At 36.5% G+C, this 14672-nt stretch overlaps 1 protein-coding gene across 1 annotated transcript in view; it reads right to left on the bottom strand.

The window, feature by feature from the left end:
* LOC124605926 (probable chitinase 10) overlaps positions 1 to 14672 on the bottom strand; it is a 195436-nt gene that overhangs the window by 76130 nt on the left and 104634 nt on the right. The window contains exons 19-22 of the mRNA XM_047137883.1: positions 11976 to 12115; positions 9099 to 9327; positions 8661 to 8840; positions 7166 to 7377 (exon numbers count right to left, since the gene is read on the bottom strand). Coding sequence (XP_046993839.1) covers positions 7166 to 7377; positions 8661 to 8840; positions 9099 to 9327; positions 11976 to 12115 — 761 coding nt within the window. The remainder of the gene's footprint in view (positions 1 to 7165; positions 7378 to 8660; positions 8841 to 9098; positions 9328 to 11975; positions 12116 to 14672) is intronic.

Here is a 14672-nt window from a genome sequence, read left to right as displayed (position 1 = left end):
TCGATACTCTGAAATCCACCTTACGGCACGTAGTGAAAGGTACCCTGTACCACTACTAGTCATTCCCTTTCCTATTTCACTTGTAAACAGAACGAGGAAAAAATGAATGTCTATAAGCCACTGTATAAGCCCTAATTTCTTGTATCTCATATTCGTGGTCCTTATGCATAATGTATATTGGAGGAAACATAATTGTTCTGCAGTCAGCTTCAAATTGCAGTTCTCTAAATTTTCTCAATAGTGTTCCTTGAAAAGAATGTCTCCTACCCTCCAGGGATTCCCATTTGGTTTCCCAAAGCATCTCCATAACACCTGTGTGTTATTCGAACCTACCGGTAACAAATCTAGCAGCCCGCCTCTGGATAGCTTCAATAACTTCCTGTAATTCAACATGGTCCAGAACCCAAACACTTTAGCAGTACTCAATAATAAGTCACACTAGCATCCTATATGTGATCTTTACAGATGAACCACACTTTCCTAGAATTCTCCCAATAAAGCAAAGTTGACTATTCAACTTTCCTACTATAATCCTCACATGTTATTCCATTTCACATCGCTTTGTAATGTTATGCCCAGGTATTTAAACAATGTGACTGTGTCAAGCATGATACTTCTAACGCTGTATCCAAAAATTACTGCCTTGGTTTTCCTACTCATCTGCATTAACTTACATTTTTATACATCCAGAGCTAGCTGCCATTCATCACACACATAAGAAATTTTGTCTGATAAAACATGATTATTACAGCAGATGCACCAAATAGCTGCTTATAATAAGTAATCTTTATATATGACAACTGTTTTGGCTTTATCACCATTTTTAAATATGTCTAGATTGATATGCTGTCCATATTACGTCATTAGTGGACTGTCTTATAACTGTCACTGTTTTAATAAGATGGTAAATGATGTCAATAGGTTGAATATAAAATGTTAATTAAACATTTGTTAACATATAGTGTCATAAGAGTGGAGCTGTCAAACCACTGTCATATTGTAATTAACATTTTATTTTCAACATATTGACACCATTTACAATCTTATTAAAACAGTGACTGTTATAAGACAGTTCATTAACAACATAATATGGGCATCATAGCATTCTAGACGTACTTGAAAATGGTGTCATAAATAAAGATTACTTATTATGAACAGCTATTTGGTGGATCTACTGCAATAATCATGTCATTATCAGATGTATATTATGCTGCTGGCCATAAAGAAGAAAAATTGAGGAATTTTGTGAAAGTCATCTTGTAGCCTCCTACAGTCACTCAACGATGACACCTTACCATACACCACAGTGTCATCAGAAAACAGCCACAGACTACTGCCCACACTATCCATGAAATAAATTATGTATATAGAGAGAATAACAGTGGTTCTGTCACACTTCCCTGGGGCACTCCTGACGGTACCCTTGTCTCTGATGAACACTCACTGTCGAGGACAAAGTGTTGGGTTCTATAACTTAAGAAGTCTCACATATCTGTGAACCTACTCCATATGCTGGTACCTTCTTTAACAGCCTGCAATGGGGCACTGTGTCAAACAGTTTCCTGAAATCTATAAATATGGAACCTGCCTGTTGCCCATCATCCATAATTCACAGTATATCATGTGAGAAAAAGGCAAGCTGATTTTCACAAGAGCAATGCTTTCTTAAATCATGCTGATCTGTGGACATAAGCTTCTTGGTCTCAAGAAAATTTATTACTGACAGTATATTGAAGGATTCTGCAGCAAACTGATGTTAGGGATATTGCTCTGTAATTTGGTGGGTCCATTCTTCTGCCCTTCTTATACACAGGAGTCACCTGCATTTTTCCAGTCTCTTGGGACTCTGCACTGGGCAAGAGATTCACAATAAATGCAAGCTAAGTAAGGGGCCAATGCTGTAGGATACTCTTTGGAAAATTGAACTGGGATTCAGCCCAGACCTGGTGACTTATTTGTTTTCAGCTCCTTGAGTTGTCTCTGTACACCAGGCATGTTTACTACTATGTTGTTCATACAGGAGTCTGTTCGATAGTCAAATGATGGTAATGATGCAGTTGAGATGTTGAGTCACAGACAGGCACAACAAAAAGACTGCTAAACAAGTAAGCTTTCAGCCAAAAGGCCTTCTGAATCAGACAAGACACACACTCACATTCACACAAACACATCTCGCACACACATGACCACTGTCTCTAATTCAGAAGAAGGCCTTTTGGCTGAAAGCTCACTTGTTTAGCAGTCTTTTTGTTCTGCCTGTCTGCGACTTAACATCTCAACTATATGTTGAGTAACAATCTATCCGTTTCATAATACTGTTGTACATTAATATTTTTTATTCTTCTTGAAGCTGCTGTAACGTCTGGCATTGTTTTATCAACAGGCAGCTTGAAAATGCCCATGGGGTGAAAAAAGGGATTATTTAAAAATAAAACAGGCTATGCAGGAAATGACTTCCCTGACTAAGATGGGAGTTTATTTGAATACTAGCATATCCTCAGTTCATATAGTACTATATCTCATAGCCTTTTTTGTTTGTTTGTGTGATCTTCAGCCCTGGTGGAATAAAAAACTCGTAATGGCTTCCAGTTTTGCTACAAGACTTATATCTGAATACTGAAAAGGAGCAGTTTGTGATATTATTCATGGTGGAAAACTATGATGATATTTTTCATTAAAAGAGAAAAAAGACTGAAAAGAAGAAATAACAGCTCTGAGACAAATTTTAACACTGTGCTTTACATTCACTCATCATAGTCACTTCCACTGAATTAGCATACTTCAGTTTCTCTGTACACTACTAAAGTGGCACCAATTAATAATGCTTGCAGCAGGCTGTAAACCATGTGAAATAATGAGGCAGCTTTAAAGAGGTCACAACCCTAAGAGAAGATATCTGCATAATGTCATCCACATACAGAAATCCGTGAAGATAAAATTATTTATGTAAAATAAATCATTGTATTGTGACATAAATGAGCCAAAATTTCGAGATCAAGTGAATTTCACATGAACTATGTCTCATATACTTTAAACAGTTATTTAACTCAAAATTCAGATCTTTCTTAATCTAAAACAAAGTTCCTGCATGAGTGAGATGATGCAGTGGCTAAGGCACTGGACTCAGATTCTGCAGGAGGAGGGGTCAAACCTCTTTACAACCACACAGACTTAGATTTTCAGTGACTCTGATAAATTATTTAGGTAAATGGTGGGATGCACTCTTTGAGAAGGGCATGGCTGATTCACATCTCTACCCTAGTCCAATTCAAGCTTTGAGTATATCTCTAACAATGTCAATGGCATGTTAAATCCTAATTTCCTTTCCTTCCTTAAAATTTTGGTCTACCATCATGGATCAAAGAGATAAATTAATGGATGAAAACAGCAAACTTGATCATTAAAAAACCTACTCACTGCTTACTAGCAGCAATACGACTGATGACAAGAATGTGGCAGAGTTAGACTGGCTACATCCACACCCTGAAAATCACAGTGAAGTGCATGACAGAGGGTATTCCCACTGTAACATGTATTAGCATTAGTTTCCATTCCATTTACTTACTGAGCACAGGAATATTTAGTTCACAAATAGTTCCATGCGTTCTGTAATTAGTCTAAGATCATCTTCACAGTCCTTAAAGAGAGATATGTAGGTGGTTGCAGTGTATTTTCAGATTCCCCACTTAAAATAAGTGATCCAGATGGTGTTTGTTTATTTATCCTCACTTAAAACTGGTTCTTGAACATTTTTAGGTATGCTTGCTGTGACACAGTTGACATCTGTCTTCATGTGGCAACCACACAGCGTTTCCAATCACAGGATGCATACATGGACAAGAAAAAAAAAAAAAAAAAATCCTGGATTTCTTGAATGTTCACTTTTTCTTGGGTAAAAATACACTTTTTACCAGGTGAAAGCAATACTTTCCCTCTGAGCTGTAAAACGTATCAATCCTTTGAATGGTAGATCTTTTATACACAGGCATAGAAATTCCCGGCACTTTAGGAAACAAAATCCAGTATAAAACAATGAGTTTTGGTAAGGTCTGATGTATGGGAACATGGTATGCCCAGTTAGCTGCATGGTCCAATGCGCTGCTTCCCAGGCGGGAAGGCGTGCCGGTCCCCGGCATGAATCCGCCCGGTGGATTAGTGTCAAGGTCTTGTGTGCCAGACAGCCTGTAGATGGTTTTCAAGGTGGTTTTCTGTCTGCCTCGGTGAATACAGCTTGGTTCCCCTTACGCCACCTCAGTTACACTATGTTGGCAATTGCTGCACAAACCTGTCTCCACACATGCGTAAACCTTAATTACTCTACCACGCAAACATCTGGGTTTACACTCACCTGGTATGAGACATTCCCAGGGGGAGTGGGGGTGTGGAGGGGGGTGGAGATCCACTGGGGGCCGAACCGCACAATAACCCTGGGTTTGGTGTGGGGCAGTGAGTGGATTGCTGTAGCCTGTTGTGCGGTTGTGATCCACTGAGGGCTACAGGGGGGACAAAGCCCCTCCATAGTTTCAAGGTCCCTGGTTCAATACACAGTACACAATGGGAACATGGGCAGTGCATATTTTCATATTAAAAGAGTATAAATAAGAATTCCACCAAACACAGCATGATAGCTTCTGAAGCACTGACATTGCAACAGTGCTGCTCAATTCACTTTTGTCAGAAAATCTTGGCTCCATCACATGATGTTGTTAGCCAATGACAGCAAATACTCAGAGCATAGGACTTAACATCACTGTTAAGTAGTACGAACGCACAAACATGAAAAGTTAATGATTCAAATTAATATGCATACAGTGCAGCTACAAGAAAAGCTAAGCTTTTCCAAATAATATTGATCTTTTTTAAGATGTGTTGCCCTTTGAGATATATCAAACACAAAGGTACCAGTAAAATTTTAAATAATGCCATAAATGGCTGGTCTTCTGAGCCCAAAATTTCTCTAAGTGGCTGGTCCTCAAAGTGTTGAGTTTTGAATAAGTCAAATGCTCCATGATTTAAGAAATTCATTTCACAGTCTCATGCTCAACAAATTCATCTTGCAAAAAAGGGAATTTGCTTTGAAAGTAACTCTTTTCAAAACACCATTCATAAAATAAAATAAATAAAAATAAAAAATAAAGAAAAAAAAACACAAAAAAATAAAGTTGTTATATTAACTTAAGTATGTTGTTAAATTAACCTAATTATGTCATGTATTGGAAAATTCGACTCGTTCCACATCATTACGAAATATCGTATTCATGATCCATGGAACTAGTATTAATCTAATCTAATCTAATCTAATCTTTCCTGTGACCTGTTAGAAACGTAAACAGCTGTGGTGTCATGCTCATCAAAAGCTGTTTGTTGTTATGAAGTATTCCATAGTCTTCATTCTAAAACCTTTGACACATTTTACTGTCAGCAGATGCCTGTGTGTGAACTGTGTTTTGTTGTTACAAATGGCACATTTTCTTTGCAACTGAAGTTTTATTCTGGCGTTATTCTCTCATGTATGTTTTATTTCTCCAGGAATTTTCTGCAGTAGCAGGCTAAAATAAAATTCCTCGTTAGAGTATCAGTTCTTACCTCTCAAAACTACAAAAATTTACCTGAAAACTAAAACAATGAAAAATTCCCTAATTCTAAAAAGTACCCAAGTTTATCCCATATGAAAAAATTCCCATCGTTTTCCCAGATTTCCCATTGTCCCAGGGTGTATACATCCTGCATTAGTTTAACAAATTTGTGACCATTTGTGTGTCTTTCTATATGTATTTGATACCTCCTGTCAGTCCTATTTGGTATGGATCTCTCACATTTAGCAATGTTTTGGATGGTTCACACAAGTGCTTTGCAAGCAGTCTCATTTGTGCACTGACTGTATTTTTCCAGTATCCTCCCAATGAACCAAAGTCTGCCACCAATTTTACCTGAGCCTGTGTAATTATTCAATTTCATATCAGTACAGTTTGTTACACATAGGTATTTGTATGAAGTGACAGATTCCAATCGTCACTTGCTGATATTGTATCTGTTTATTAGAATACTATCATCCAAATGGTGTATGATTTTATGTAAAAATAAATGTAGACATGAATAAGTTAGACAGTTTTGTGTTATTGCTTGGCCAACAACTTTTACTACATTCCTGTGCAATATGTGTAAAGAAATGTATCATGAACAAAGTGTGTGGTCAGAGTAGGTGACAGCGCTATTTAATTTACTGCAAACAGATAACAATAATAATAATAATAACATTAAAATTTTGACATTTTGGATGTTTTATGACATTTGGGATGTTTTAAAGCAAGGGAGAAGATTGGTAATGAATTTTATTATGATCTGAACTGATTGTAATATTCAACTTCGAAAGCTGGAATTAACTTCTGTCATTGTTGTAACACAGCTAAACAGGAAATTCCATCATGGAGCTATCCAAGAAGAGACACAACTGCAGTATCACGTTCTCATTACAAATATATGTCAATTTTCACTCAACATTCTTTTGTTTCTTTCTTGGTCAGTAATATTGAATGATTTATCTACATCTGTCTTATTCTTTAATACTTTTGACAATTTTCTCCTTTGCCTGTTGCCATTCTCAAGCTCTGAACACAAAAACTTGGAACTTACTACTGTGTTCAACTTATATCTGCTACATTACTACCACATATTATTCCAAAGTATAAATTTGTATTTATGTTTGTTCATAAGACAATTTCTTTTTCTCCAGCCTATTAACTGATGTAGAGCTCTTGGGTTTCCAGCCAGGTGGCAGTGTTAAGACACTGTAATATTTCAATGAGAGTCTCAACACGTCACCAGAAGATGAACACTGTGACACTCATCAAAACATTGTGGTATCTTTATGCTGTCACCTGGATGCAAACATAAGAGCTTTTCATTAGTAGAATACACCAGCAAATTCTACAGCCATACAACATATTAATTGTTTGCAATGTTTTTGCTCTTGATAGAGAATGGACTTCTGTCATGAAATTGGAAGAAATCTCAAAACTTAACAATTGATGTTTTATTTCCACTCATATTTGCGGCAGAGGAGAAAGGAACGTCATTCTGGTCTCTTTATGTAGTCTGAGCATTTAGTTTTGACTACTCTTTCCTGATGTAGAATAGCTAGGAATATAGTTTAAGGAAGCCATACCTGCCAACAAACAGGATATTCCCAGTCAAGATCCAATCCATCAAAGCCATATTTCTCCAAAAATTCCAGAACATGTTTAATGAAGCGCCGCCTTGCTGAAGGACTGTTCACTAGTCGACTGTATTTGTCACCAGCAGAGTCATTCCAGCCTCCAATAGCCAGTGACACTTTCAAACCTTTCTTTTTATAAGCCACTACTCGTTCATAGAACTCTGTTGAAAAATATGTAAAGTTTTTTATTTGAGCAATAGCAGCAGTCACAAAAAATTAAAAATGTAAATTAAAAATGTAAATTAAAAATGTAAATAGATAACAACATTTGGCAAAATTCACATCAGTGTTAAACAATCAAGAGAGTAATGTATCAACAGCCACTGTATCCTCACCACTCCCCCCAACCCCTTTGCCCACCATCTGTTTCTCTATCTAGACAATACATCTCACATTATTGTACATTGATTTTATTTTAGTTGTCGATAAATAAATCTATGATTTCATGTAATATCTTAATTTGAACCTCACTTCTTACTGTGTGCCTCAGCCATATCACAGTTTTTACTCTGCGCCTCTGTTTGTTGAATACAGCTCCAGTCACCGTTTATAACGTTTGAAAAGTCATCATAAAATTTTTGAATTCTTTTATGGCAGTAATATAGCAGAGTTGTAATGCATCTCACTAAGAAATGCAAGATTTTTCCAACGCCATGTTGTTATAGATAACTGCTTACACAGATCATTGTTACTAGTTTTATAAACAAAAATTACATAAATTAATATTAATGTAACAAAGAAGTGCTGTCTTTTCTTTTTATGTGTTTCTGTTGGTCATACTGGGAGCTGTACCTGACAGACAAAAAAACTGGCCTTTTCACACAGGCATTGTGAATTTAACATGTTTATAGATCATCTCTAGCCTTCTACCTGCTTAGACATGGTGGATTTTAGTTTATACTTGACTATGACTGCCTCAATCCTACTGTTAGCTTAACTGGAACAGTCATACAGGGAATAGGAAAAAAAGTTGAACAAAGCAGTGCATTATTTCAAGATATTCTGCTATGACAATTCCCACACTCAACTATTTCTTTGTTTAACAGATGAAGTTCAATGTTTTACTGCATTCTTACTATCCCATATCAATCTTTACTTGAGATTACTTAACCAATGCCAGCCACCTAGTATGATTAAATTTAATCTTGGCCCTCACAGCCAGAACCAGAACTCGAATTATATGTGAAATCTACATCTCTGTAGCATGAGAGATAATTGCATGCACTATTCAGAAGAACACCTGCAATTAAGTAAACAGATTATTGCAAAACCAATCTTGAAAACTGTGAAGACATAAAATACAAAGCACTACTTACGAAATAGCTCATGTAGAGATGATGTGAGAAAATCATGACTAATAATATTTATTCCCAACTCATTCACATTCATTTTATTGAAGAAAAGTAGGACTAAGCCAGATAAGATCAGTAACTGCAATACTCACTGTTGTCAAAGTCTGCCCATGAATCATGAGCTTTAATGATGAGATTCTCATAATCAAGTACGGCAAATCCATAGACAATGTGTGTGCAGAGGTTTGCATCAATATCTTCTGGAACATATTTTCCTAGGCCCCGTCTGTACCATGCCCAGTTGGTAAAATAGCACACAACTTTGAAGTAACCTGAAACAAATGTGTCTCAAATAAAATACAAGGTATTAAATTCAATATTCTGAAATAAGTTCTAAGTAACTGATTAAAATAAACAAAAGGAGGTATTACTGTCCAATAAAGTGTCAAAAGTAATAAAAGGAAGATAAGGTAATAAAATGAAAAGTGATAATCAAATCATAGCCCCATTACTAAGTTGCAGAAATGAAAGTAAATTACAACCTGATGTTTAAAGTTCAATGCTAGAGTTATAAGGCTGCAAGGAAGTACCTGAGATAGGTGGACCCTGAGCTGGTGGTGCCCTTGTAGAAGTAGTTGTTACAGGTTTCACTGTAGTGGTTGTTGCCCATGTCCATGGTGGCTTGGTTGTTGGTGCAGCAGTTGTCCAACTTGTACTCATCTCTGTAACAGGTTTCTGTGATGAAGCAGCTGGGGCTTCACTACCACTCTCCATGTCTGTACATTTGGCATTTTCTGGCCAATCACAAATCTTCTCCATCTGGATAAGAATGCATTCATTACATATTACAAACATATCTAATACAAAATTAAATACAAATATAGTAATCACAACTTTTCAACTATTTAACACAGTGTTCTTCTTTTACACACACATACTAAATACTACTTATGTTCCAACAATCCTTCACAGAGAAAGAAATCTATTTGCTACATCTTCTCGTATATGCACTTGAATGACCATGGCAGTAAACTTCTACTCATTCTGGCTTAAACAAAAGTTAGAGAGAAGGATTAAGGTTTAGTGTCCTGTCCGAAATGAGGTCTTTATAGATTGAACACAAGTTTGTATTGGGCAAGGATGGGGAAGACAGTAGTTGGCTAAAGTATTATTAAAAATTTTAAAAGGAATTTTGATGCCAAACAGCATCTACATCAACATCTATTCTCTGCAGGCCACCTTAAAATGTGTGGTAAGTGGTACTCTGTATATCATGTTACTTCCCCTTTTTTTGGTCCAGTCATGTGTGATTTGCAGGAAGAACAATTGCTGGTAAGCTTCCGTGTGCACTCGAATCTCTCTAATTTTATGTTCATGTTCTTTTTGTGAAATATACATAGGACGAAGCAACATACCGCTTGACTTTTCTCGGAATGTATGCTCTTGGAACTTTAACAGTAGACCATAATGTGATGCAGAACACCTCCCTTGTTGCGTCTACCACTGGAGTTCATTGAGCATCTCCATGATGCTTCTGCACTTACTAAATGAACCTGTAATGAAATGTGCTGCTCTTCTTAGGATCTTCTCTATTTCCTCTGTCAGTTCAGTCTGATATAGTACCCACACTGACAAGCAATATTCAAGTATCAGCTGAACAAGTGATCTGTAAGCTACTTCCTTTATAGATATATTGCATTTCCTGAGAATTCTTTAAGTGAATCTCAGTCTCGTATCTGCCTTACTTGCAATTAATTTTATGTGATCATTCCACTTCAAATCACTCCATGTGCATACTCCTAGATATTTTATAGAAGTAATCACGTCCAGTGATGGTTCTGAAATTTTTTAATCAAACAATGAAGGGTCTTTCTGCTATGAATTCACAATAAGTTACATTTGTTTATGTTGAGGGTCAGTTGCCACTCACTGCAACACCTGCAATTTTCTAACGCTGTGACTCCTCTTTATACAACAGCATCATCTGCAAAAAGCTCGAACTTTGGACATTATCTACTAGGTCATTTATATATATTGTGAAAAGTAATGGTCCTATAACACTCCCCTGGGGCATCCCCAAAGTTACTTTTACGTCTGAAGACTTCACTCCATTCACAATGACATACTGTAGTCTGTTTGCTAGAAACTTTTCAGTCCAGTCACACAGTTGCTTTGACATTCCATATGCTCATATTTTATTGAATAGGCAGCAGTGCAGAATGGTATCAAATGCCTTTCAGCAGTCGTGGAACATGGTATCTATCTAGGCACCTGTATTTACTGCTTTCTGTGTTTCGTGCACAAACAGAGCAAGCTGGGCTTCACATTATTGTTGTTTTTGGAATCCATGTTGGTTCCTATAGAGGAGATGTTCAACCTCCAGAAATGTCATAATATGTGAGTATAAAACATGTTCCAAAATTCTATAACAGATTGACATAATGGTTTTAGACCTGTAGTTCTGTGTGTCTGTTTGACAACACTTCCAGAAAACGGGAATAACCTGTGCTTTTTTCCAATCATTACGAATGGTTCACTTCTCAAGAGACCTACGGTACACTGCTGCTAGAAGAGGAGCAAGTTCTTCAGTTGTTTTGAGCTATGATGAAAAATTTCAGAGGTATTTGTGGACTATTAGGCATGGAGTTCAGAAAGTTTTCACATTATTATGAAGTGTGATACATATTTGAATCTATTACTAGTAACGGAAAGCGGCAAGCTTTCGGCAAGAAGGATAAGAGGAAGATTAGATTTTAATATTTTGTCAATAACAAAGTCATTATGGGTTGGCAACATGATTGGAATGAAAAAGTATGGGGAAGATAAATGGGTGTGACCCTGCTTAAATAACATTCTCATCATTCACCTCAAGTGATTTAGGAAACCAAGTAAAACCTAACTCAGGGTGCTTAGGCAATGATTTGAGCCCCACTCTTGTTGAATACAAGTCCAGTGTGCTGAACATGACATCACTTCACTCAGTAAATCTTTGAGAAGGTATGATGCTTGGACTGATGTGATAAATATGGCAATCTATGTATGTATGAAAAGCTATGAGGTAATCTTATTAGTGAATCAATATGTGCAAGAGTATCAGTCATATGATGTAATGTAATGTTGCTCACATTCTACCATACAAACTTATTTTTTTAATGGTTCTTTCTCTGCACGGTGGAGAGGCTTAATAGTAATAACATTTGTTTTCTTTCTGCATTTTTATACATGTGATGTGGAAGATATGATTGGGTGTCTTAATTTATAAGTGTTGTAAATCACACTATGCTGTTTCTATTAACTATCAGTAAATACCTTCACCACATAAGAAGTGAGATCATTAGAGAAATATAATAAGTTATGCAATTTCATGTTATTTGTCTTTCAACTTCTGGACATATGGTCCCCTTTGACATCCATAATTATATCAAACATAAAATCTGTGACTTCTTTCATCTGCATTAAGTCTTTACCTCATTCCAATGGAGCCCTGCTGCACAGTCTGCTTCATGATACCTGCCCCATTGGCAATAGAGGTATCGCGTGCAGTCTCCTGGATAAGGGTTGAGGGCACCCTGATTACAAGGGTCATCTGGCTGAGCTTTGTGAACCGCTACAACAAAAATTTATTTAGTATGCTTTACAGAATGAGAATACAAAGGAAAATGAGTTCAGCACATTAAATACAAATTTTAGTTTCTGTATGCTCCTCAATGCCTCTGTTATGTGCCGAGTAACCATCTGTCCTGTTTCATTACTGTTATTTCATTCTGAAATTTCCATTGTTTGGATTTTCACTGTAACCATTGTAAAAACTTCTGAGACATAAAAACAGATTGCATCTACAACACAACAATATGCTACTGTGATACTGATTACATCATAGACACCTAATCAATGGATAAACAATACAGCAATTAAATAAATATTACTCTCCTGTTCTATTTATTCACATCTGGTACCTAACTGCCAGTTTTTAACATAGATAAAATGTCTCAATTATACCTTCGTGAGGAGATGAAGTTTAATGAGGCTCTAACTGATGTTTTAATTATTCATAGAAGTTGGTATCTCCTTCAACATGTAAATGAAGGATTTACTTTCTTGAAATTAGCAGTATTCAGCATTTATATTTAATATACAAGACAGGAAAATGTGAGGAAGTATTACTAACTATAAGCTTTCTGTTTCAGAAAGGTTTGATCAATACATATATTTTCTTTATCTACAGGTTATTTAAGAATGCCCAAAAATTGAAAAACAGAAAAGAATATACAACAGATGAAATAAATGTAGAAAATTAATTTCTGAAGGCAATATTTTGCATAGGAGATTTACATTTGCAAAATCATAGCTGTCAAACATACCAGATTCTATGGATCTAGAAAACAACAGAAGTTAATTGTTTGTATGAGAAAGGTGACTAAAAGTAATAAAATGGGATAGATTACTACGCACCACACAGAGGCAGGACTGAGGAGCAGACAGGCACATTTAAAGTACATTTTCAAGCTGTTTAAGCAATCAGACAAAGGCCTTCCTCAATCATAGAAAACACACACACGAAACTCACAAACACATGGCCAACATCATCTCCGGGCATGAAGACCATACCGGTCATGTGTATGTGAGTTGTGCAGGTTTGTGTGTGTGTGTGTGTGTGTGTGTGTGTGTGTGTGTGTGTGTGTGTGTGAGAGAGAGAGAGAGAGAGAGAGAGAGAGAGAGAGAGAGAGAGAGAGAGAGAGAGTCTGTCCAAGGAAGGACTTTATCTGAAAGCTTATTCTGCTTACAAATGTTCTTCAAATGTGCCTGTCTGCTTCTCAATGTCACTTGCCATGTGGTGAGTAGCTATCTATTCTATTTCATTATTGTTACTCTGTTCTGAATTTTCCGTTGTTGAAATGTGACTTTAAGCATTATAAAAATTGCTGAGGCATACATATCCCAGATTTTATATAAAATCATTGAATAAAATGCTCAAATGAATTGTAGAAGTACTTGCTGTAGGGGAATAAACTGGGTTTTGGATGATGTAATATTGTTTGCTGTGATCCAGCAAAAGGACTTTTACTAATTTATCTGTGTGTGCTATTGTTTAGTTTTTTCCGCACAGTTAACATGCCATTGTCATTAGCAAGCATCAAAGTTTCTGAAAAGGGCTTCAGTATTTTGACTACGAATGAACATCAAGGGTGGGAGCATATCAAATACTGAACCTTTTGGGATACCACTGTTTGATGTTATTCCTCCATTTTGTATCCAGTTTTATTCTTATGAATCAATCTCTTAAAGTCACACTGTTATGTGCTATAAAGGTAAGGTGTTTATTCTTTCAAGGGGAAAGAACTGTCATCAGTTCTGTAACATTGCAGTTCTGCCAGTCATATTTTGTAATTGACACAAATATCAATGACTACCATTATCTGATCTAAAGAGTTGTCACAAAACCTAAAAGTATTCTAGTCATACATAATGGCTGTCACTAGCACCGAAGCTAGTGTCCAGACACTCACAGAAATTGAGGATAGAGAAGGAAAAGCAAATATGCTGAATTACGTATTCAAACATTCCTTTAGAAGGTGATACAGATACTTAAAAGAGCTGAAATAACTAAAGGATTAAACAAGGCTCTAGAGTCTGATGGAATTCCACTCAGATTCTATGCAGAATTCACAGTTGAGTAAGGTCCCATTTTAAACATAGTGTTCCACAGAGCACTTTAACAGAAAACCGTGCTCATTTTTTGGAAGGAAGTGCAGATCACACCTGTCCACAAGGCAGGTAGCAAACATTATCCACAAAACTACCATCCAGTTTCATTGACTTCCATCTGTTGTAAATCAAATACTAACAAAGAGATAGAGGGGCTGGCCAGTACTTACCTCAGCTCAGTACAGCTGATAGATACACAAAAAAACAGAACCAAAATTTACGTTCCTAGCTTTTGGAACAAATGTTCCTTCATCAGGGACGAGAGAGGGGAAAGAAAGGGAAGAAGGAAAAGTAGATTCAGTTACTCACAACCCAGGTTATGAAGCAACAGGGAAAGGAAAACAAGGAGGGTAGCAAGGATGGAGATATGGTTGTCAGAGGGTTCTGTTTTTTTGTGTATCTATCAGCTGTGCTGAGCTGAGGTAAGTACTGGCCAGCCCCTATATCTCTTTGTTAGT

Source organism: Schistocerca americana, chromosome 3 (genome assembly GCF_021461395.2).
Source record: "Schistocerca americana isolate TAMUIC-IGC-003095 chromosome 3, iqSchAmer2.1, whole genome shotgun sequence".
In the NCBI taxonomy this organism is placed as follows: Eukaryota; Metazoa; Arthropoda; class Insecta; order Orthoptera; family Acrididae; genus Schistocerca; species Schistocerca americana.
The sequence above is the reverse complement of the archived record's forward strand: the minus strand, read 5'-3'. Positions and strand labels throughout refer to the sequence as shown.